The sequence below is a fragment of the Thunnus maccoyii genome, chromosome 2 (genome assembly GCF_910596095.1).
Source record: "Thunnus maccoyii chromosome 2, fThuMac1.1, whole genome shotgun sequence".
Classification (NCBI taxonomy): Eukaryota; Metazoa; Chordata; class Actinopteri; order Scombriformes; family Scombridae; genus Thunnus; species Thunnus maccoyii.
In genome coordinates this window covers 20159292-20184937 of record NC_056534.1, presented here as the reverse complement: position 1 = coordinate 20184937, position 25646 = coordinate 20159292, and the positions used below count along the sequence as shown (strand labels likewise).

General features: G+C 39.8%; 1 protein-coding gene across 1 annotated transcript in view; it reads left to right on the top strand.

Annotated features, from left to right (window-relative positions):
* LOC121880591 (ankyrin-2-like) overlaps positions 1-25646 on the top strand; it is a 116456-nt gene that overhangs the window by 12006 nt on the left and 78804 nt on the right. Inside the window, exons 2-16 of the mRNA XM_042387913.1 lie at positions 7125-7272; positions 12152-12253; positions 18772-18870; positions 19985-20083; positions 20191-20289; positions 20451-20636; positions 22251-22349; positions 22807-22905; positions 23027-23125; positions 23457-23654; positions 24181-24279; positions 24422-24520; positions 24676-24774; positions 24994-25191; positions 25303-25401. Coding sequence (XP_042243847.1) covers positions 7147-7272; positions 12152-12253; positions 18772-18870; positions 19985-20083; positions 20191-20289; positions 20451-20636; positions 22251-22349; positions 22807-22905; positions 23027-23125; positions 23457-23654; positions 24181-24279; positions 24422-24520; positions 24676-24774; positions 24994-25191; positions 25303-25401 — 1800 coding nt within the window. The 5' untranslated portion in view covers positions 7125-7146. The remainder of the gene's footprint in view (positions 1-7124; positions 7273-12151; positions 12254-18771; positions 18871-19984; positions 20084-20190; positions 20290-20450; positions 20637-22250; positions 22350-22806; positions 22906-23026; positions 23126-23456; positions 23655-24180; positions 24280-24421; positions 24521-24675; positions 24775-24993; positions 25192-25302; positions 25402-25646) is intronic.

The following is a 25646-nucleotide window of genomic DNA, read 5'->3' as shown; positions in this document are numbered from 1 at the left end:
ACCAGTAGAGAGTGCTGGAGGAGCAGATCACATTCACAGAAATGTGTATTCCCTCAACAGCACAGTTATCATGGAAGTGAATGAAGTACTCAGGCTGAATGCAACATTGTAGACAGCATTACAGTGTGGAATGACTCAGCAGATCTGTCTCACTCATGATTAGTAGTAGAAAGAGATGTTGCTGATGTTGTTGACTGACCCTGTGAAAACATCAAGCAAAATGTGTGAACAGAAATAGAGATGTCAGATTGTGTCCCTGTTCCTGGTGCTCAAATTTCAAACTCCCAGCATTAGCTTGATATGACCAGCTTGCGAGCCACAACAAAAGAGGGAGATGCATGCCAAACTTAGCAGTAGCAAACTGAGATATATTAAAGTAAACCCAAACAACCGATCCACCCTCTCTCTCCAATATAACTAATATATCCTTAAATGGAGCAACAAAGTATAAACTATAATACAAAATATCAAAGTATATAATGCAAAAAAATGAAAAACACCTAACTGCTTATGTTCCATAGTAACCTTTTAATCCCCCCCACCCCATGCTCAGCAACTGGATCCCGGAAGCTGATTTAGGAGGAAAGAGAGAGCCTACAGGAAAATGGAACAAACAGAGAGCAAAATAAATACACACTAAAGGACATTATTCACAGGGAGCCCGAGACAATGTGTCCACCACCATATTATCCCATCCATTGATGTGGAGAAGGTCCAGGTTATAGAAGTAAAGCAGCAGAGCCCAGCGAATGAGCCTTTGGTTAGGACACTGGAGAGACCTGAGAATGTGTAAAGGGTTGTGATCTGTGAAGAACACCACAGCCATAGAGCTAACATACACACAGAAATGTTGCAAAGCCAAAATCAATGCTAGTGTTTCCTTTTCAATTACTGAATAGTTCAGCTGATGTTTATTAAATTAATTTAAAAAAAACAAACAAAAACTGGCTTATCCACTCCTAAATCATCAGGCTGTAACAATACTGCCCTTGCGCCCACATAACTTGCATTTACTTCAAGTTTGAACAGTTTCTCCCAGCCAAAACAGGAGCATTACAAATAAGGGCTTTAACACTCTTAAAAGGCTTCTGGCACTCTGAGGGCCACACATATTTGGCCTTAGCTTTCAACAAATCAGTGAGGGGCGCAACTACCATGGAAAAATTCCTACAACAACACTGATAATAACCTATAGGCCAAAAAAACGCATGAGCGCCTTCTTAGTGAGCATAGTCATCAATAGTCTGAACCTTTGCATGCACAGGACACACTCTGCCATTCCCTGCCACATGGCCCAAATAAGAAACTGTTGCCTTCGCAAACTCGCACTTGGCAAGGTTAACAGTCAAATTGGCATGAGCCAAGAGGTCAAACAACTTCTCAGTGTGGTCAAGATGAATATCCCAATCATCAGAGTAGATGACCACATCATCCAGATACACCAAGCAACCTTACAGATCTCACAACAACCCAGTTCATCAGGTGTTGAAAGGTTGCTGGCACATTCCACAAACCAAAGGGCATCACACTATAAGAATACAATCCCATGGGCGTAATGAACACAGCAACCTGCCAGTAGCCTTCCAGCAGGTCAGACTTGCTGAAAAATCAAGCTGACCCCACTTGGTCAATACAGTCTTCCACACAGAGAAGTGGAAAAGAGTCCAGTTTTGTGTCATTATTGGCTTTATGGAAGTCTGAACAAAACCCGTGAGTGTCATTGGACTTTGGCACAAGCAGGCAGGGTGACGCCTAGCTAGAAAAAGATGGCTCTACAATGCCATTATCGAGCATATACTTGACCTCTGCAGGAAGATATTTGAATTTCTCTGGGTGAACACGATAGAACCTCTGCTTAATAGGTTAAGAATCTCCTACATAAAAAAGGATCATAAAGGATCTACAATTGGGAGTAGCAATCACGTAGTTCTGATCTGAAATCTTCTTCACAACTGAATATGGACCAGAAAATTTTGCCTGAGGTCACAATGGGTAACAGAGCAAGCACCTGATCTCCTGGGAGAAAAACATGATTCTCAACCTGGCGATCATTAAGTTTTTTCATATTCCCCTGTGCAGATGCCAACTTGTTCTTAGCCATCTCCTTGGCTTTATGAAGTCTATACCTAAAGCCGCTGACATATTCAGCAAGGGTTTGTGGTGGTTTTGCCTCTTTCCAATTGTCCTGCCAAGGGACCCCGCACAGTATGGCCAAACACAAGGTTGTTGGGGCTGAACCCTGTGCACTCCTGGACAATCTCCCTTGCAGCCAGCAACAGCCAGGGCAAACCCTCTGCCCAGTCTCTGTTAGCAGAAACATCTCTTTTCAGGGCCAAAAGAAAGACCCCAGGATGCGGTCATACGTCTTCTTCACACCTGAGTGGCTAGACTCATCGTGGGAAATCAGCAACACCATACTACAGAACCTAGAAGGCACAACAACTTGGTAAACAGGTTCGCCAACAAAATACTCCCACTGAGGCACCCACTTTCTCATCAGCACATCATTCTGGAGGAAATAACACTGAGCATAATTTTTCACCTCACCACAAGGAAGAATCCTCTCCATCAGATCTTTCAGAGACATGTCAGCACGCTGCTTCTTCACCAGCTCACTGTCAGAAACAGACCAAGGAACATCAAGACATGTCACATCATGCTGCTGTAGAGTGTCATCATTTTCAGTAGAATTTATTCCATCTGACTGTGAGCACACATCAAGAAACTCTGTTTCACTTTTGTCAGGCTTACTGCTAACCAGGGGCACTGGAGCCACAATAACAGGAGGTACATCATCAGCCCACAACCGACTCCGTGCTATACCATTACCCAAGATCATTGTAACATTATCCATGGGCAGAACTGGCCACACACTGACTGCCATCTCTCCCTGAAACAGATCATGTTATGCAGAGGTACATGCAGAACCTTTAACCCTATTCCAAGCAAAAAAGAACCCATGTATGTCTCATCTGAAAATGGTAAGGCTGATGCTAAAATGAATGAATCAAAAGCACCAGTGTCATGCAATATCTTTGCGTGCACTTTCTCATCAGTCTATACCAGAGACACAAAACCTTCAGTGATGACAGGTAAGTAAGACTTCAGCTCTGGGCTAGATATCTGTGGTTTCAACTCACAAGCTGAAAGCTCAGACACCTGCTCAGAAATAGGCACAACAAACATTGCTGGCTTGGGGTTAACACTAGCTCCAGCCTGCTTAGTCCTTGATTTAAAAGCATAACAGTCTCTTCTCCGGTGCCCTCATTTATGACAATAATTACAAATTTTGTCAGACTCACAAGCACTACATTTGTTTCTCTGCTCAAGCCCCAAACTGTACTGGACGACCAGACCACACACCCATGGCTGAGGAATTTGCCCTGTATCTGTGAGCACTAGAACACTCCGCACTGTGCGTCAAAACATAGTCATCTGCCAAAGCAGTGGCTTCAGCTGCTGTCTTAACCTTCTGCTCACAAATAGACGTTGCGATCATGCAGAGCCTCATGAGAGTAACCTCAGCTGCAGTACACGAACAATCAAAATGAGTGGACAAATCATGAGCAAACTCCAAATGCCACTTATTGCCTCTTTTCCAACTCCTAAGTCGTGGGCAATATGCTTCAGGCACCAGCTCATATGCTTTGAGAACAGCAGACTTCACTAAACCATACTTCAAACAATCACTGTTACTCAAAGAAGAATAAGCCTCTTAAGCCCTGCTGATTAATATACATTGCAACATCACATTGCAGTGGAATCAGGCCACCCCTGTGCATCACCTAGCCACTCAAACATTGAGAAGAAAGTTTCCGAATCTCCCTCATTAAATCTGGGAATCAGATTCAAATCGTAAACAGACCTTTCCAGGGTCCCGCTTTGAACAGAGCCCAACACTTTCATCTTCAATTTCATCTTCAAATTCGCTTTGAAATTGGCCTTCACTGTCTCTTTAGCTCTTTTATCACCAACATCAACATTGCAATAGTCAGCTATCTTAACCAGCTGATCCTTTATGCACTGATCCAAAAATCTTTCCGATGGTGCCTCTACAAATGCTCTCATAATTTCCTCCATAGTTTACCAATATTTGTAACCACACAGGAGAACAAAGGAATGCAGTGTTTAAACCCACCAGTGCACACAAGAGGAATAAGCAGCCTCAAAACAGAGCTTCCTTGCAAGATGACTGCCTAACCAAAAATCTAGCTACATACCCCCCCCTAATCTTCATGAGGCATAGTGGTGGATATTTACACACTCAAAGCCCACTGGACAGAGAGGCGACCAGAAAACCAGCAGCTCCCCCACAGCCACAGAAGTACTCCCAAGCAAATTTAGGGAAAAGGGGAAAAAGAAGCTCTAACCGCCATACCCTAGCACTACCAAACCCCTGATAAAACCCAAAGGGGAGATGCTGCTTAACCTACGAGGGGAACCACTCCTACAGATAAAGCACAGACAGGTGGATCAGCACTTACCTTCCTGTGCCTCAGCGAAAATCCACAAAATTTCTAAACTCAAAGTACATCTCCCAGAGCACAACAAATTTACTATATAAGGCTATCTATGTAACCGTCACAAGGTTGAATCCCTCACACATGATGTCACTTTCGCATGAGAGCCCAATGTCCCTATCAAAGGCTTTTCCCACGCACAGCCAATCAAACTGAAATGGCACATGCTCTCATGCAAACAAAGCATGCGACTAGACTAAATTTACTCAGTAGAAACTAACAAGTTGTTAGTTTCTCAGTTGTTATGACTGGCTCGCAAGCCACAACAAAAGAGGGAGATGCACGCCAAACTTGCAAGCAGTAGCAAATTGAAATTTATTAAAGTAAATGACAATAATAACTGCAATGGGATGTGAAAGTCAGGATCACTGGTATATGAGAGTGCGTGAATTCAGTGGCTGATATGAAGTGCATGTTGTCACTGTTAAAACAAAACAAAGCAAGGCAAAAGTAATATCCTGACTTTGGTGAAGTGACCGACACACTAGTGTCTGGGCTGGCAAGCTTAAGCAACTGAGGAACACTGGCCAAGTGTTCTCAGTTAACTCAATGGTAATTCGGCTCCACCCAGCCAAGGACATGTAAGACACACAAAGCACCAACAGTACACACAATACACAGGATCAAAACAACAGGCTCTGGGGCTGTCACAAACTGCATTGACAGAGAGAGACCTCGTCACCCATCTGCTGGTGGTGTAGACACACACATACACAGAAACACAAACACACCTACACACACAGATGCACAAGCTTTCACATCATATTCCATCAACCACCAGCACTGAGGGTGCAGTGCGGTTGAGATTCAGACCAACCCCCCCCCCCCCCCCCCCCTTCAAGGGGAAGCCTGTAACTTGCAGGTGATCGTCAGCCATTGTTGTCTGCCTGCTGCTCACTGCCCCCCCCCCCCCCCCCCCCTTCTGGACCATGTGGTGTGTTCCATCTTTTCTGCTGGCTCACAGAAGGACAGTCTATACTCAAGCTCATTCTGCTTTTCTTCCTCTCTCCTCTCTTCTTCCTGTTCCATTCTGTGGGCCATTCTTCATGTTAATCATTTATTGTTTTAATTTATTTCGTCATCTGTCTTTTATTTACAGTATATCCTCTTTAACCTCAATAATACCTTGCTTTTCTTCATCCTTTATTTCTTAAGATTACTGTCAAATGTCAGCACACTCATTGTGACCCATGATCTGTTCTTTTCATCACCAGATGGGGAGCTTATAATCAGGGGTTAACTATGAGATACAAGAAGACCATCTGTGTCTTTGTAGTCCCCGCTTGTGTGGTCATGTAATTGCACAAATCCTCTAATATCTTCAAGACGCTATGAGGGATTTTTAGAAGATAAACTACTTAATTTGAGCAGTGAACAGAGGAAGATGGAAAGCAACCAAAAAAAAAGGAAATATGTTCAATCCTAGACAAACCCAGACAGTTGCATGACATTGTTAACTAACTAACTCAATGGTTGAATTATGGTTATAGTTGAATCTGTGCACATTATTTATACAGTATATGAAAGTTCAATTGCAGTTCTGCACTTTACTCCTCTGTCATGAAAGTTGGTGCAGTGTACAGTATTAGCCCATTTATGTCAGTATCCCTGGGATTTGACCACTGATTGCCACCATCAGAAAATTGTACACAGAGTTGCTTCAGTGTTCACCTTATTTTCCATGTGTTCTCCTGCTTCCCCCTTCTGATCCACCCTATCGCACCCTCTTTGCCCATTAACCTTTCCTTCTCCTCATGTGTCCCTCTCTTCCTGAGGATAGAGTGTATTTTTTCAACACAGTGGTAGAGAGTAGCTGCAGCTGTAGCAGTAGGTTGGCTGTTGGCATGCAGCCTTGCTAAACCCCTTACACACTAAACACTTTCCTGTGACTGTAGCTCACATACACGCACATGCACACACAAACACATTCTGTAGCCACATCTGTTCACATGGAGTTTTTTCATGTACATCTGGACAGGGTCATTTCTCGTGTGTGTGTGTGTAGGGGATAAGTAATGAGTGAATGGATGGGTCTTACCATTCACTAACCCTTTTCAGTTGTTATATCCCTCTCTCATGTTTTTGTTTCATTTTCAATTTGCATATATGGATGTGTGGACCTGTGTGTGTGTTTTGTGTGAAAATGAGAACACCCAGTAGCTGTCTCCTAGCTTGATTTGGAGAGGCAAAGGCTGTTTTACCTCCTAATATTTCTTTTAAGAAGAGAAAGAGGACTGAAGAGAAGAAAAAAGAAGAAAAGAAGAGTAGAAGGACAAAAATAGTCAACATTTGTTTGTGTCAGTTTGGAGATTTTTGGAGCCATCACACTGTAGGATTTGTTCTTTTCTTATTTTGTCATGTTTTTATGTTGCGGTGGATTTATTTTTTATCATTTACAAAAGTACCAGAAACTTTCCTGGAAAATTACTTTTTTTCAAGTGACTTTTAGTATCTAGCACATGAGGGTTAATTACTTTAAAAAACACTTGAAAAACACTTTTTTGGCATCTGCAGTGGTTAAGTGTATACTGTATGCACTTAGTGTATGTCAGGCAGGGATGTGATTGAAACCTTTTCACCTAGTAAAACAATTTTTGGAGACAGGTAGAGCTAGGAAAGTGAAGTCATGGCTCATGCTGCTGCCCACCTGAAGAAAGCTCGTGAGCTTGAACAACATCCAGAGTACAGGGCGCTACAGAAAGCCAGGGAGAGGAGGAGACGGCAGCGTGAGAGAGCTGAGCGAAAGCGGCAGGTAAAACACACATAATGCTCTGTCCACATGGACTCACTGAATTTCCACAACTTTGTCAGGTATCTTGCTCATTCCCATTACAATGTCATCAACATATTGTACAAAGGCTGATTCACCTCTCGATATTTCCTTTTAAGAATATACTGTACGTGTGGGTGTTAGGACATTGTGTGTGAGTGAGGGTTATGGGAATAGCACAGATGTGGATGTGATTGACCGTGCAATGTGCTGTGGCTGCTGTCCTGCTGTCCACTCAGATGGTTTATCATGTAGTGTGAGGGAGATGGATGGTGGTGGAATAGATGACAGATGTGTGAAAGGGTCATGCTCAGAGAGAGGTCACATACCAGTGGTATCAGGCATTGTATGGAACCTTCTGGTAATATTTGAAATAAAAGAATATGTTAGTTGCTGAATAATGTACAACAACTTCATGGAGAAAGAATGAAAGACGGAAATTTCTTTGGTCAAGTACATTATTTTCTTATATTGGAACACAGTGCATTATCACTTCTAAGAAAAAAAGGTATTTTTAAAGCTTGACTTGTTGTCAGTATACACTTTGTTTTGAGCGATACTTGCTACCTTAAGCACTGATTTAGAATGTTGATCGAACTGTTGAAGTGTCCTAATGTATCGTCTGCCAGCCAATCAAAAGCATTTTCCATGGCCATAATGTAACATGAATACCAAAAAAGCATGCCAATCATATATTCTAAATTTATGTGAGTAGATAAATAGTAGTAAGTCTTAGAGAGATACTGCCACACACCTCAGGTTACTTTATTAGGATCAATATTGTGTTTGACATTTGTCCTCATCAAGGCAGTAGTGTGTGTGTATACTTGTTCTTTTTATACAGGCCAGCACAGAGTTGAAAAATCACCGTAAGTGGCCTAATGTACACATAAGCAAAGCTGCTAATGGGATTTTTATGATACTGATTAGAGTTTTGATTTTCTTCCAGTGTAAGCATAGACTTGGACAGAGTACAGTGTATAATCCAGTACACTATATTACAGAACATGCAGGTCAATCTACACAAATCCTGTACAGATAAACAGATTACAGCTGGTTCTCAATCAATCCAATCTTTCTTTGTGCAGCTTTCTTAGCAGAGAGATGAACGAGACACACAGAGTAGCAGACAGACAAGTGGAAAGGCAGTCAAAAGCGATGGACATAGACAGACACTCATACACACACACATATACATACACATACGTGCACATTCATAATTGTCTTTCTAAGCATGTGATACCACACTCAGGTGTAAAATTGTCAGTCGAGCACATATATGGATCATGTAAAGCAAAGAGTTGTCTTTGTATATTTTTTTTAACAGTCGAGGTAATTGTCTTCTTAAATCTCAGCAATCTTATTATGTATTTTGGTTAAAAAAAATCTCTGTGGCCTCTAAGAAATTGTGAATGCAATTCACTATTTTTCAACATTTCATAGACTTAAAAGACTAATTGGTTAATCAATCATGAAAATAATCATTAGTTTCTGCCCTGACTCTATTTAATTTGTTATGTCTTTAACAATTTCCACTACAAGGTCATATTTTAAATCATTTGAAATATGATAGTTGTGAAAGGGTGATGACAGCATACTAGAATACTGACTATATTCTGTATTATATTGTTGATTATGTTTTGTACATTTGTGATCAGAATCTGAAGAGCCATATAAACACATTATCCAAAGTATGATCCAGTATATGGAATGTTTTGCGATCATGGCCATAAAAGCATGTGTTCAGAAGAAATCCCAAGCACACGGGTAAAACATTAAAGTTTTCTGAACTGTGTCTACATGTCAGACATTTTCTACTACACCCTAATGATAAACAGGTTCTGTGTGAGACTGTAAGTTACTGAAATTTGACCTGAGTACTGTACCTTGATCAGGCTCAACTTCCACGCTCTACGTTATGACCCTCAGCGTTCCTAGAGAGCAATGTAGGCCATGCGGTCTCGAGTTGGACTTAAACCCAGCTGTCATGCACCCCACTCTGGGCATGCACAGCAAGGGGTTGGTTGAGGAAGAGGGTCTGGAAAGATAAAAATAGCTAAGGTGGGAGAGACAGTAAGGGTTAAAGAGTTTATGACTGCAGTTGTTATCCTACAGAGAGAGAGGAGAGAAAGAGGAAGAGTAGGCAGGACTGGGCCTTGGCTAGGCGCAGCTCACACACTAAGACAGAGCCAGAGGTATCCGAGGCTGAGGAGTTTTAGTTGGGCAGGATATGAAAGGCACAGAGAGGGTGAGAGAGTGATGGCAATAGTGAAGTAAGTGCATGAGATTTGGCTTGTTCATCAAGTTTGAACAGAAGACGTGGACAGATTTAATGGATTGTGGGATTTATTGATGCAGATGAACGTCAGGAAAGTAGACTTGAGAGGCTTTTACCGAAGGAAGCAAAGTGAGAAACTACAAGGATTGGACTTTGGCACGCCATACAGTACAGCGCCAAAGTGAGTGAAGACACTTAAGGCCACAGTTTTCAGATATATTGAGGAAATTCTTAACTGATTTGGATTGTAACCATGGGTAACGCAGCATCATGTAAGGCCTGTGGATCAGATAAAGCTTTAAAGGCCACTGGGAGCGACAACGATTTAAACGAACACACTGACTACTACAGGGTTGCTGACTCTGGACCTGAACTTGTTGATTCATTGGTAAGAAGCAGCGAGAGAGATGCGGTTCTGCTGTTATAAAGACTTTCATATTTTCTGTTACTTATGCTGCAAGCTTCAAAAGTATGTTGTATTCAACATGTTGCTCCTGGCGTATTTGTGTGTGTGTGTGTGTGTGTGTGTGTGTGTTGTGACGTCTCATGTCAGGGGTTTGACCCTTGACCCTACACAGGGGTGTGGCTAGATCCCAGACATGCAACGAGGAGTTTGATTCTGCTGACTTCATGAGTTAACGCCCAGCAGTATCTGACTGGCACGTTTCTGTCTTAACCCCACTAAAAAGAAGTTAAAACCTTGTCAACACTCAATTTTCAAATCAAAACATCCAGTAGTCTTTTGCAAAAGTAGAGTGGCATTCATTTAGCACAATAGATGCTCCATAAAATCTGTGAAGTAATATCTGTGTAAATGTTTATTAATATTCTGGTGAAATATTAGATGTCTACAAGGAGAGGACTTACTACCGGTAATATTTCTGGATCTGAAAGGATTAGTCAGTTAATCACTGAATTGATTTGTTGCTTTGCTTTGTGTAATTTGATATTAAATATCTTATATTCTTTGTGTGTTGTTCCAACAAAACAAGCAATTTGATGACATCACCTTGAGCTTAAGGGAATTTTTCACTATTGTCTGATATTTTCGTAGACTAAATGAATAATCTCGTAATCCAAAAAATAATTGCCAGTTATTATATGTTTCAGCACTAAATGTATCAGCAGACTTAAAAAGCATTATTATTCATTGATATTACTTATTACAGAATTGGTATCAGTGTATGTTGGCAGGTAAATTCTTTACTGTTGCATTTGTGTTTTTATTTATTGTCATTATTTAGAGTAATTTCATTTTCAGTGATCTTCACAATTTACTGTGATCTTACTTTACTGTTAGTGTCAGCTTTGAAAGTAAAGCGTATTGTTCAGCTGTGAAATATCTTTATATACTGTATATCCTTGTCACAACGTTTTAATAATTAACATTAGGGATCATTGAAATGTTTGTGTAATGAAGGAATATTCAGTCATTGAATTATTTTCAGACCCTCAAATATCAGTATAGGTATTGGCCTCAAAATAACATCAAATATCAGTTGGCCTTTAAGCTCTTATACCCTTTTAGAGAGCTATTTATACTACATACAGTTGTGAGTTATGTTACAGTAAAATGGTGAGGAGGACTCAGGTTGAGGAGTGTTTACAGTTGATACTGAATCCAGGTCAGAGGAAGAGGCCCCCGTGGATATGTGGTTCTTCTCTTACATTCTCAGAAATAACTAGGTCAACATTTTTGGAGGACTTATGTGTGAATTTATAAAAAAAATCAATATGTACATGCACATAAATTCAGCAAAACACAGAGCTACATTTATTTGCCATCTTAAAAGTGTTTATGTGTGTGTCTGTGTGTGTTTGGCAGCTGTTTGTGCAGTCTGAATGTCTGGTGTTTAAATTTAGACTGGCCCACTCAGACAAGCTATTGATACGAGAAGAAAGTCTAGTTCCCATAAAACACTCTGAACCCTCTATATTAGCCAATCTATCATGGTAAATGGTAAATGGACTGCACTTGTATTGTGCACCTTTGTAGTTTTCTGACCACTCAATGTGCTTTACACTGCATGTCAACATTCATCCATTCACACATACATTCATAGAGCAATTTGGGGTTCAGTATTTTGCCCAAGGACACTTAGACATGCGGACTGGAGGAGCCAGGGATTGAACGGCAGATCTTCTGATTAGTGGACGACCCTCTCTAACTCTGAGCCACAGCCACCCCAAATAAACAAATAAACTCCCATGATGCACAGCAATAACATGCTACATCTAGTTTTTTTTAATAATTTTAATTTTTTTATTTGGATGTGTAGGTAAATAGAACCAAGACAAAAACGCTCAAATAAAATTAATGACTAGACTGTAAAAAAGAGAGGTTATTAAAACCAAATTTTTAATATTGTTAGTTTTTGTATATGTGTTTGTTAAAAAAGCTATTGCTTATAGCTGCATAATGAATACACTCTAACCTTGATATGTTCTGAATCAACCCAAACTGTTAAATTTCTACATCTAAAAAATACACCACCTTTACCATTAAAAACTAAACAAACAAACAAACAAAAAGCATGTATTACGGTCTCTAATATTGGCTTCAATTTGTCTTTATCTTTCTAGTCGGACAGCAACACCAGTTTCCTGCGGGCTGCCAGATCAGGGAACATTGATAAAGTCCTTGAGTTCCTGAAAAATGGAGTTGACATAAGCACCTGTAACCAGGTAAGGAAACTTCTTACCAGCCTCCACAGATGTTACTTCTGCTGTAGCATCTGGTGCCTAATGACATTTCTCTTTGTGCTCTTGTGTGTGATGTGCGTTGTCATTCTTGCGCTACCTTTGGAAACTGAATATGACTGCTGAGTGTCTTACAGTCTAGCTTTTTTTATTATTGACCTCATGGAGCTGCAATATATGGTTCAAAACTCTTGTTTATGTGCCAGAATACTATATGTATAGTATCAAACTATATTAACTGATTGCAGTCCAAAACATTTCAACAAAGTTGAAGGATTTACACTGTTTTCATTAGCTGTGTATTTTCTGCTTTCAGTTTGCATCAGTGTTAATATTGACAGCCAGTTTATATTTAGATTCTGTCTTAGTCCTGTGACATAACATTTATTTTTTATTCAGTGTGTTTCTGTGTTGTTGTTATAAGTTTTAGTCTAGTTTTTGTCTGTAACATTTCAGTCAAGGAAAGCTGTTTTATTCAACAAAATCTAATTTTAGTCTTATTTGAAACAAAAATATCTATCATGTCCATTCTACAGCAGTTCTTTATTTGCAAATGTCCCACATTTTTGACTGTGTTCTGCATATTAAAGATGACCACATCTGGCCCAGAATTGGCAAATCAGTGATTTTTTTTCTTAAATCTGCTGTTGAATAGTCAAATTATTTCCCACACTCCAGCCAACACACAACAAATACAATAAATGCTGCTGTCACAGCAGTAGGTCAAAGTCTGCCTCTCAGATCTGCTAAATCTAACCTTCACTCTGCTGTGTCATGATGGCATCCATACAAATGAGTTAGGTCAGCACATACCCTAACCTGCCAACCCCCGCTTCCAACATCATAATCACCCTCTGATCTACAATTACTTCCCTTCCACTTCCCACCACCACACCCTTTCTTCCCTCCAATCTCAATTGTATTTGAAGGATCTACATCCCTCTGACAGCTGTTCTTACCCCTCACACCCACCCTCACCCACATTCCACTCAGCGGCAGGGAGTGGGGAGGGTGCAAAATAACTTCCAGGGCTCATTACACCCCCCTGCCCTGTGATATCAATATGATTTACAGTAGTCACAAGGTAGCTTAACGGAGGAGACAGAGAGTAGCTACGTGACTGTGTTTATGTGTGTGGGTGTGTGCGTGTATGTGTGTGTTTGTGTGTTCTTCATGTTTCCTACTGTCACATTGTTGTTGGCCTTTTTTAATTTGGAAGCATTTTAATAACAACTATTTATATTCTGGGCTGTAATTGGTTGGCAGAGAGGGAGTGGCAGCCACCCATAGCTCTACTATTTGTTGTCATGGGCACCATTGGTTTTATTTTGTTTATCCAGAGGGAAGCCTGACTATTCAGGGCTGTGATATTACACACACACACACACACACACACACACACACACACACACACACACACACACACACACACACACACACACACACACACACACACACACTCCTCTCTCCCTGCAACAGGAGAGCCCTGCCCTTCATAGTATCTGTCAGGGGTCAGATGATTACATTTGAGCCCTTGTCAGGTGACCAAAAATGTGAGTGACATTTTCATTTATATCCCAGTGATGCTCTCACTTTGTGCGTGTGTGACTGTGTCGAGGGAAAAGGTGAGCAGCCAGTATGCTTAAAAACAGTAGATAGGATTCTTTAGGGAAGTCACAAGAAATAAATACCACTCAGTTGTTCATATGACATTGACCTTTAGTAGTTATCTGTAGGTCATTTTACTTTGTATTAGAGAACTGACACACATGCACATTGATGTAGCTAATTGAAATGAAATTCAAAATTTATAGGCACACATATATTCCTGTGCATTTTTCTTGTCAGTGTTGTTTCTGTCTACATTACAGTTATGTGTGATGTCTGTATTTCTGACTGTGCATGTGTGCATACACATCATGCACACATGCTTAAATGCAAAAACATGTACACAGTTCCAAATGAGTGCATTACATTTACTCCACCTCTAGGTATGTGGTTTAACAGTTAGCTGTCCTCAGACTGTGATATATGGTTAACAGTAATCTGCTATCTTTAAAGCTGCAACGATTAGTTTATTAATTGATTAGTTGATTGACAGAAAATTGAATAACACAGCACCATTGTCAGTTTCTGGTAAAGGTACTTGTGTACTTCTAGCATCAAATAAATCCAGACTATTATTGACTACTACTAGACTACTGCTGCATGTTAACCTGATGCATTTGTTTTTGTTGATAGCAGCCGGGAAGTGACTTCTTCTATTTCGACCTTGTCAAACAAACACTACACACAGCGTGACTATTCTGACAGTGATAATTAACATCTGCTGAAATATGATGCCCGGATAATCATTCAAAAGTATTGTGTTACTCGTGATTAGCAGCAAAATTGCTCTCAAGGCAATGAGCAGATCAGAATCGTGTCTGTGGAAAAGCACTCCACACAATTACAGGGCCATTATCTCTAATATTGCTATTAGCATTGCAGTCATTAGAGGCAGAGCCCTACTGATAAGAGTCTCAACAGACATGAAATGATATAACTGAAATGTGCAATCTGGTTAATTGGAAATAACAGTCGATTGATCTGCAGTGTCTTTAAAATTAAGGAAAGGAATACGTCACGACCTAATCTGCAAGTACATATTGGATTTGTGTTAATCGGCAAGTATCAGTACAGTTTTATCACTTAGATAAACACCATTATGCTGGATTAACATCCATACTATTTTACAAACTGTGTTACAATACTAGTTGGATTCAGGAAATGAATCCTAAAATTAATATGATATCATCTGTGGTTTCTTAACTTAAGTGATACTGTGCATCCACAAGTCAGCGGGAGACGCTGACACATCGCACAATTTTGAGCGTTGCTTTGGCGGTGTGTTCATTAATAACTGAATAGCCAGATCCTAGAAAGCAGCAACAAGGTGGCGAGGGCCAGAGTTTGGCACCAAGGGCAAAACGCTATCCAAGTTAGTTAGAGAGGGAGACAGAGATACTCTCCCTGCCTGCCAAACCCAGAGTCCAACTATCCTCCTTAATAAATTTTATGAATGAGACAAACAAAACACCATCTTGGATTAATTTATCTTTCAGTTTTTAGCAACTTTTAGCAGTGTGTCTATGTGAACATAGACACACAACAAATAAAAGTAAAGATATAATGTAACTTCTGTTCATTTTCGTGGGAATGAGAGAAGGAGAAATGACTGTAGTCACTTTGAACCAGCTGAATTAGATATTGTGTGTGAGAGAGTTTGTTACATATGAGTGTGTCGTTTGTCTGCGTGCATGTGTGTGTATGTGAGCTGTTTAGTTTCTGTCCTCACAATTAAAGGCCAGACTTCCCCTCTAATCTACCCAAATGTTAATCCCTGGTGAGTGATATTACTCTTTAATCTGCAAGCATTTTACATTATTTCCTCTTTTTGCCCCAAACATTCATCCCATTTGACACTCAGGCCTATAAAACGACATCAAATAAAATTGACCATTTATTTCCATGTGTGATTATAACAAAGGTCAGTGGTCACAGTGGCATGAATATTAATCTCTGCTGGACGGAGCTCAGTCATGTCATGTCGCTCCAACAGTACAAACTGCCAGGGATCACTGTGTTGAGCTGCATGTCCATTAGCTAAATAAGTTCACTTACAGCTCAGAGGAAAAGGAGATTTAGATCAGGTTGTGTGAGAGAGTGAGTGAGTGAGTGGGTGAGTGGGTGAATGTGTGTGTCTGTTGTGAGTTTTGTTTGTCTTTCCTGGAAAAAATAATGGTTGAAATGTGATTGAAATGCTCTAATAAGATGGCATCTTTTTTGCTGTGTCAGTGATGCCACCATTTTGCAACGAATGTGTAAATCTGAAGCCTGTGACTTTCTGCTTGTCCAAACTGCAGCAAAGAGCACCTGATGGCACTGCGGTGACAATGTCACTAACTGACTGGATAATGTGATTTTATAATTTATTGAAGTGATGGCATTAGAAACATTGGCAGTGCAAATAAGATGAACATTTCTCCATAGATGAGTATGACAAGCATCTCCAGCTCAGTATAACCACACCCATAACCTGTGATGACTGTGGTGAAACAATTAGATGATGAAACGATTAGTCACTTAATATGTTAGTTGATCTACAGGAAAAAAAATTTACAACATTTTGATAATTGATTAAATTTTTAAGTAATTTATCAAGAAAAAATGTCAACAAATTGCTGGCTCCAGATTCTTAGATGTTAGAATCTGGGGCATTTTATCTTTTTTATCTTGCTGTAAATGCAATATCTTTGGGTTTTTGACTCTTACTCAGATAAAATAAGGAATTTGAAAATGTCACCTTTGGCTCTAGGAAAATGTGATGGACATTTTTTACTATTTAATAATCTATAAATTTAAAAGTTTATAGACAATACAAACAAGTAATCAATTAATTGTAAAAAATAAACTACAAACTAATCAGTAATGAAAATAATAGTTAGTTGCAGTTTTATATCATTGTAAGTTTAATATCTTTACATTTTGAACAGGCAATTTTAAGACATTTTATAGGCTAAACAATTACTTGATTACATTTTTTTAAATGGTTACTGTGTTCAAGCTGAGAGGTTTAAATAGCAAGTTGAAGTTTCCTGTGTTTTCAAACATCAGCTGTAACGCAGGTGTAAGAAGAGATAAGAAGAAATATTCCTTTAGATGATTTGCTGTCTGTAGCAGGACCCTATCAAACAGCCTTCTTTGCAAAGTTAGCTTTCTAGTAGGAGGCTTATTATGGCTTTCAATAAAAGGAAAATACAAGAACAGAATTCTCCATTGCAAGCTCATTAGGAACTTACATAAAGACATACCTTTTAAGTATATGATATTAGGACATGGACAGAACAGGAGGGTGACTATCATTTGTACCCTTTTAAAGTCATATCGCATATCTTTGACAGTCGCTCACTTGACTAGACACTCACTTACATACTTTGGCCTCTGAGGAATGTCCTCTTTTTTTTTTTGAAAGGTTGACATTTTCAGTAGCTTCTAAATATGAGTATCCATGTTTGTGTGTGTGTCCTACATACCCTCTATGACTGTGCAGAAACATGACACCCCTTTGGCTGTTTGGCATTTGGCAACTCAGCATGTGTGTGTGTGTGTGTGTGTGTGTGTGTGTGTGTGTGTGTGTGTGTATGTGTGTGCATGCATACTGTACGTGCGCGAGGGAAGGAAGGGGGCAATGATACGAGTGTTTGCAACACAACGGCTCCTCTTTACATCAGTGCCAGGGGAGTCTCCAGAGCCAGGAGGCACAGTCCATCTCTGTAACCCATCTGATAGAGCCTGCACAGAAGAAGAAGATAGATCCAGACCTTTGGATCTAAACCAGGAGGGAAGCAAAGGACCATTCTTGATAGCTGGAGCGTCATCACATTTGGAGCACAATTTAAGAAGGCAAAAGATAGAAACAAGCAAAGAAAGATTTACGAAGGAGCAGAAAGCACTGAAAGGAGAAAAGACAGAGAGAGGTTGACGTTTGGTTTGACAAAAGGAGCGGAGAATCTGAAGGATAGGAACGAAGTCACGATTTGAAGTGCTCTTCTAGATTGCGGATTTCAGAGGGACACGCTGCACAATGGAGGAAGAGGAGGATGAGGTGAATCATTTTTCTGTGTGTTTACATATGTCTGTCTTGGAGGAATTATGTGCATGCATGAGCGTGTTGTATAAATACATCAGTTGAGTTGTGATCGCCTGCCATATGGTGAAACATTTACATGACTCTCCTCCTCCTCGGCTGCTGCTCACCTGTAGCTCTGGTTGATGGATCAGAGGCCTTTGATGTAATGCTCACACCAAGCCTGACTGAAGGGAAAATCAGCCATGTCTTTTTGCATTTGAGTTCCTGAATGCTGAACATTTGTAGAAATGCACATCTTTTAGAACTGTAAATCATCCCACTGAAAGAATATCTTTTATTAACATGTGATATGTGCTAATTTTAAAGTCTGAAGTGCATATTTTACCCTTAAGAACAATTACAAATATTTTTTCTTATCCTAATATTGTTTGAGAAAATATTCCTGCTGCATGTGACATTTTTTTGATGTTGCAATATTGACCACTGGCCTGTATGTTCATTATGCTGACAATAAAAAAACGCTGTACAGTGTAATGCGACACCTTAATGTACTGCCTCATCACGTGCTATATACAATTTGAATCGATACTTCTCTGGCATAGTTTCAACAACAATTTAGCTTTACATTATAAGCTTCACATGGGTTATTGCAAGGATATTGCATTGCAGTGCAATTGATTCTGTAGTTGTTAATTTTCTGTGTCCACTCCCTGTATATTCTACCACTTATGATGTAATGCAGGTGTATGTAATGCCTGAGCTTTAAGGTCTGGCGCGTATCTGTAACATTATTCCATAAGTGCCACTCAGTCATCTCTTTGCTACATTATTTTCTCAAAATCTTACATTGATATTTTGTTTTCCTTTCCAGAACGGTCTGAATGCACTACATCTGGCAGCTAAGGAGGGACACAAGGATTTAGTAGAGGAACTGTTGGAGAGAGGAGCACCTGTTGATTCTTCTACCAAGGTACACACATATCGGCATTGTCATAATGCTCTTATCAATTTCCAGAAATGAACGTCGTGTATCAGAATTTTACTGTAATCTGCATAGCTATTGTAGCTACACAAGATCGGTTATCTTATATATATATATATATATATATATATATATATATATATGTGTGTGTGTGTATATATGTATGTATGTATGTATGTGTGTGTGTGTGTGTATATATATATATATATATATATATATATATATATATATATCTTATCCTTTTTTACTTAATCCACACTGTGGGTCTAAAAATAGAGGATGATAAATCACATTTGAATGAAGCAGATGAGACATCTGGAGGGAGTGTGGATGAACGTGAATATATAGTAGAATCAGTTGTACAGTACCGTGTAAATCACTGTGTGGAATCTCACTCTCACTTAAACTATGAAACTTGATTCACAAGGGCCGTGATGGACATGAGGGTGATTTAAGAGGTAGAAAGTCATTTGAAAAGAGTTTAATTCTGCAACTTTGTACATTCACAATAACCAACTTCTATAAAAACCATTGGTGGGTGAAGATGTTTGTGATATTCCTGATGTTTCCAACAGAAATATCTCAAATTTGTTTTTGGATTCTTTCCGTTGGCTATCTTTCTTTAAAATTTACACAGAAATCATGACAACCCTTTACATGAGTTGCTCCAAGCAACCTTTGGTTTCGAAACAGGTCACATTGGATTGCATCATGACAGGAATGAGAGTGAGTGTCGGGAAAACTGCTTGGCAAGCTGCTCGCTATGTGACTCTATGAATGTCTCATGTCATGCAGCCTTCACAGCTAGTATTACTAAACAGCCAGCAAGGAATCTGTCACCTTGCTGCTCATGTCCTTGGATTGACATGAATTTGGCCTTTGGTATTAACCAGTCAGTAATCTTAACGTCCTAGAAATAAAAAACAGATACGAAATCTAAACATTTGTGTGTTATCAATTTGTATAAGTTTTCTGTGACCATCACACCTTTTATACTTGCATCTTTTTTAACCAACTCAGATTTTTTATGTGTTTATACCCACAAAGGATAGACACATACATACTTAGCTGGTGGCTTTAACCCTTTTTTAAAATTTTGCAGAAAGGAAATACTGCCCTCCATATTGCCTCATTGGCTGGGCAAAGAGAAGTAGTCCGACTACTGGTGAAGAGAGGAGCGAATGTTAACGCTCAGTCACAGGTGAGAAGTCTTTCAGTGATCACTAGCTATTAGATTATGTATTAAACTAGAAATGTGTATAAGTATATGACATTTAGTAACTCTTTATGTATGTGTTGTTTCTACAGAATGGCTTCACTCCACTATATATGGCAGCCCAAGAGAATCACTTGGAGGTGGTGCGATACCTTTTGGAAAATGACGGGAACCAAAGCATTGCAACAGAGGTAAGTTTGTGTGTAAAAGTACCTGTGCATGTCTTGAATTGTACAAATTATTAACCTAGATTCTGATTTAACTTACATTCACATCTTTCACTGTTTTTCTCTGAATTGGTTTCACTCTTTCACCCTTGCTTCTCTTATTTTCCTCTCCTCTGCTCCTCCAGGATGGCTTCACTCCCCTGGCAATCTCTCTTCAGCAGGGCCACAACTCGGTGGTCTCCCTACTGTTGGAGCACGACACCAAGGGCAAAGTGCGTCTCCCAGCCCTGCACATTGCAGCCCGTAAGGATGATACCAAGTCTGCCGCACTGCTGCTCCAGAACGACCACAACGCTGATGTCCAGTCTAAGGTGAGATTGAGGAGATTGAGGGAGGGACAGGAATGGTGGCTTGCCAGATGGGAGTAGAGGGGAGGATGCAATTATAAAATGAAAGAGGGAAGGAGGAATTGAGGGAAGCATGCGGCAAGATGAAAGTTTTCACCAAGAGGCAGCAGGAAGACGAAAAGAGAATAAGTGTTTGACTAAATGGATCATTTTTCATGTTGACAGTTTTATTGATTTTATCGATTTTAGGATGTCCATTTAGAAATATAATGCATATAATATTAATGACAGGGCCTTTCTTTGAGTGTTTTGTTGTTTGCTTCCTTGTCTTTGCTTTTTGTTTTTTATGTGTTTTATCTTGTAAACTTACCCTGTGTATTATGTGATGTGAAAAGCCCTTTCCCTAACAACCCAACACCCTATTCCCCCATTCTCTCTATGCGTCCTAACCAGATGATGGTCAATAGAACCACAGAGGTATATGACTCATCACCACTTAATTTAATTCCTTTTTCTCACTTCTGACCATCTCTTTCAGCTTTTTTTGTCCAGATCTTTCCCTTATTTAGTGGGGTTTTTGAGGAATCCTGCATGTCAGAATTATGTACCATTAAAATGAATGCATGCATTTGACAATGCTGTACTATACACTCCTGCATGGCTGACAGTTAAACACATTGTGTTATATTAATGTAATGTGAGAGAGAATGTTAGTTTATTGCATTTTACCTACTGTATCAATTATCTGTTATATATTTCTTTCTTTATTTTACATTTTTAAATTAATGAATCATTCTTTAAAGCTTAAAGTTATTTTATACTTAACTGAGACACTGGCAGCACTCCATTACAGCAGCCGTCAGTTTCCACTTCTTATTATTTATTGCTCTTTTTCTCTACATGACCTATAGCATGTGTACTTCTAAGCACGTTGATATTGTTTTTTCTCTCTGAAACACGTTGTCAATCTTTAAGTTAACTCTGTTTTTTAATTAAATTGCACCATGTCTATCAGAATGGGAAGGTAAGGAGTGAACCCATCTACAACTGTGTACTGTATATATTTATATATACTGTATATCTTATATATAAATGTCCATTTGTCCGTCAGCAGATACACATAGTGAGAAGTTGCTTTGTGTATTTCAGTTTTGGTTTTTAATGTTGTTTTTGTTGAAGTTTGTTTTAGTAACTGCTTTGATTTTTTTTTTTTCACAATTTCATTTTTTTCATTTTTTCAGCTAGCATGGTAGAATTACAGAGTTTTTGCATGCATTATGTATTGCATGTGCTATTTTGGGTTATGCTCATTTTTTATGCTTCGTCTTACATCGTTCTGTCTGGTTTCTTTTGTTCAGCATGCTGCCTCATGGTAATGCTGCTTCAGTAGGATCAGGTTTCTTTCCTGTATCTGCTACTGAAAAATCTAATCTCTCTTTCTTTCTTTTTTCTTTCTTTCTTTCTTTCTCTCTGTTCTTTTCTTCTATCTCACTTTGCTCTTCCTTTGCAACTGTTCTCCCTCTTTCTCACCTGCTGATTCCACCATTGTTCTGCTCCTTCCTCTTTTTGTGATTTGATCTCTTTTTCTTTCCCTCTCACTCTCTCCTTCCCTCCTCTCTCTTTGTCTGTCTCAAACAGAGTGGGTTCACCCCTCTACACATTGCGGCTCACTATGGTAACGTGAATGTCTCCACCCTGTTGCTGAACAGAGGAGCTGCTGTGGACTTCACAGCCAGGGTAGCGCCCCATTTCCACTTCTCTTAGCACATCAAGACACTGTTCTGCAGTCTGATGTGCGTTTTCACTTAGAGGCTTACAAAAAATGTATTTCAAATGATCTAGAAATCATCTAAGCCTCTAAAAGCTGCATTTACCTATAGTCTGTCAAAAGTTATATTTCTTACATGCTTTCACCTGCATTGACTTTCTGAGGCTGGTTTCTTTAAGTATTTATAGTTTTTATAAAACCAATTCTAGGGCTATCCATTTGGTGTGGGTTCCCTGGACTGCTTCCATATATTTTACATGTTTATGAGATGAATTAATTTAAAATGGTGTTCTCACAAGCCACAAATCTTTAAGGCCAACAAGCCAGTCTCAGAAAGGATAAGGTCCTCATTCAAATTGTTACTTTGTCGCATGAATTGTACAGAATTAATGGTAGTTAACTCTGTTTCCCCGTCTGCCCTGTCAGAACGGGATAACACCTCTCCATGTGGCCTCCAAGAGAGGCAACACCAACATGGTGGCCCTGCTGTTGGACCGAGGAGCTCAGATAGATGCTAAAACCAGGGTGAGTCTGCACAACAACAACAATAGGGTATAGTAGCTAGTTTTCAATTACTTTGTTAAAACAGAGAAATTGGATTTATGTCCACACTTGCAAGTATTTGTGTCTGTGCATTGTCTCCCAGGATGGACTGACTCCCCTGCATTGTGCAGCCAGGAGTGGACATGACCCAGCAGTAGAGCTGCTGCTGGAGAGAGGAGCTCCCATCTTAGCTAGAACTAAGGTATTGGACACCTCTGCCTGTACTGGCCCAACAGATTTTTACTCTCACTAAGTAAAGTTGTCAAGTTTTTAATCATATCCAGGATAAAGTTGTTGTGCTACAATCAAAAAACCACAAACTATCTGTTTCTTCCTTTTTTTGCCTTTCATTTCTGCTACCTCTTTTCTTCCAGCCCATCCTCACAAAAAAAATGATAGTATAGGTTCATAATTCAGGCTGGCAAAAACAACCTATATAGGGGGGGGTAAGAGGATGTGTTGCTTTCTTCACTGTACCGCTTTTTTGTCACTTTTTCATCCATCCATGTATCATCATTTTTGTCCCCCAACAGAACGGACTGTCCCCACTGCACATGTCAGCCCAGGGAGACCACGTTGAGTGCGTGAAATTCCTGCTACAGAAAATGGCACCTGTTGATGATGTCACACTGGACTACCTCACAGCGCTGCACGTTGCAGCTCACTGTGGCCACTACAGAGTCACCAAGCTACTGCTGGACAAGAAGGCTAATCCCAATGTTAGAGCGCTGGTACGTACAGAAAATAACAACTGTACAAGCACCAAAGTATTGACCCACACATACATGTATAGAAGTAAAATCAAACATATACATATTTTCAGATAAGAGGAGAGACATAAGAAATACACACATGCAGTTAACATGGGCAGAAGTTAATAGGGTTTGTGAATGAGTGCTGTTTTATTTTTTGTATTTTTATGAAGAAAATAATAATTCATTATTATTATTATTATTGAAAAATCCCACAACAGCTATCAAAATGACCAAATGGAAGAATAAAAGATGAGTTGACAGCATACAAAAACAGCAATATTGTCTTCTGTGAGACCGCGGGTCATGTGACACCAGTAATGGTCTTGTAAATCTAGTGATTAGGTACCGATATACAATGTATTTCTCCATTCTTACATAAAATACCTCTGAGAAGAGTAAAGTTACCTTGAAGATAAAGCGACAATAATAAAATGAAAGCCAATTCACTCCCACAGCTGTATATCATACATAGAGAATATATCTCTCTCATTCTCTCTACCAGAATGGTTTCACTCCTCTACACATCGCTTGTAAGAAGAACAGGGTGAAGGTGATGGAACTGTTGGTAAAATATGGAGCATCCATCCAGGCCATTACTGAGGTGAGACACGTGTGGAAATATCACAGGAATATAGTGAACTTTTCTGTGTTTCTTTTAAATGTATTGTCTTTGTTGTAACTTTGCATTTTATAATGATTGTCCTTGTCCTTGTATTTCTCTCTGTCTCTCTCTCTCATTCTAGTCTGGTCTCACCCCCATCCATGTAGCCGCCTTCATGGGTCACCTCAACATTGTCCTACTTCTGCTGCAGAATGGAGCCTCACCCGATGTCCGTAACATTGTGAGTAGTACTTTGACTCAAATTGAAGTAATGTGTTCTCAGTGTTCATATCAATTTTCTCAGTGCGACCACCTAGCAGCTATTCTTACAAACCACAAGTGTTTTATTCAGCACAGTGACATAATGCTTCTACATTTTCTGTCTTTGCTCATCAGCGTGGTGAGTCAGCTCTCCACATGGCAGCACGAGCAGGTCAGATGGAAGTGGTTCGCTGTTTGCTGAGGAATGGAGCGTTGGTGGATGCCATGGCCAGGGTGAGTCAGCATCACTGCATCATCAGTGTTCATGACTCTCTCCTTCTGTTTATCATAAATAAGCATATTTCATCCACTAGATTGCAAACACACACTTAATGGGGTCATATTGCCTGCCTCAAGATGTCTAATTTTCTACCTCTTTCCCTGCTACTTTTTTGCTCTCCTGTTTTCCCTGCCTGCTCAAACATGTGTAACATTTTCATCCCTCAACCACAGGAGGACCAGACTCCCCTCCACATTGCATCTCGTTTAGGGAAAACAGACATTGTCCAGCTGCTGCTACAGCACATGGCCCACCCGGATGCTGCCACCACCAACGGCTACACTCCCCTTCACATTTCGGCCAGGGAGGGCCAAGTAGAGACTGCTGCAGTGCTGCTGGAGGCTGGAGCCTCGCACTCACTGGCTACCAAGGTTAGCAGAGGATGGGACAGATTCTTTTATAAGCTTCTAGCTAAACACAAAAAACAGTTGGGACTTGCACGTTGGTTTGAAATAAACTTAGATTCTGTTTTCCCTCCACAGAAAGGATTCACTCCATTACATGTAGCAGCTAAGTATGGAAGCCTCGATGTAGCAACACTCCTCCTTCAGCGCAAAGCTCTCCCTGATGATGCTGGCAAGGTAAGCCGAGGATCAGAAATTTTGATGAAAGTTATTTCAGTGTAATGTGACAGTTGAGTTATTTCATTTCTTGGTTATTAATCTCAATGAGATACTCAGTTCACTGAACCCTTGAGACCCTGACTGGAAATCATTTATGTCTCTGAAATTTTATAAAACAGAATTGAACTGTTTAGGAAAATAAATTCATCACAAAACAGAACTTAATAATAAAGGTACAGTCTTCCAAAACAGAAATTACAGCC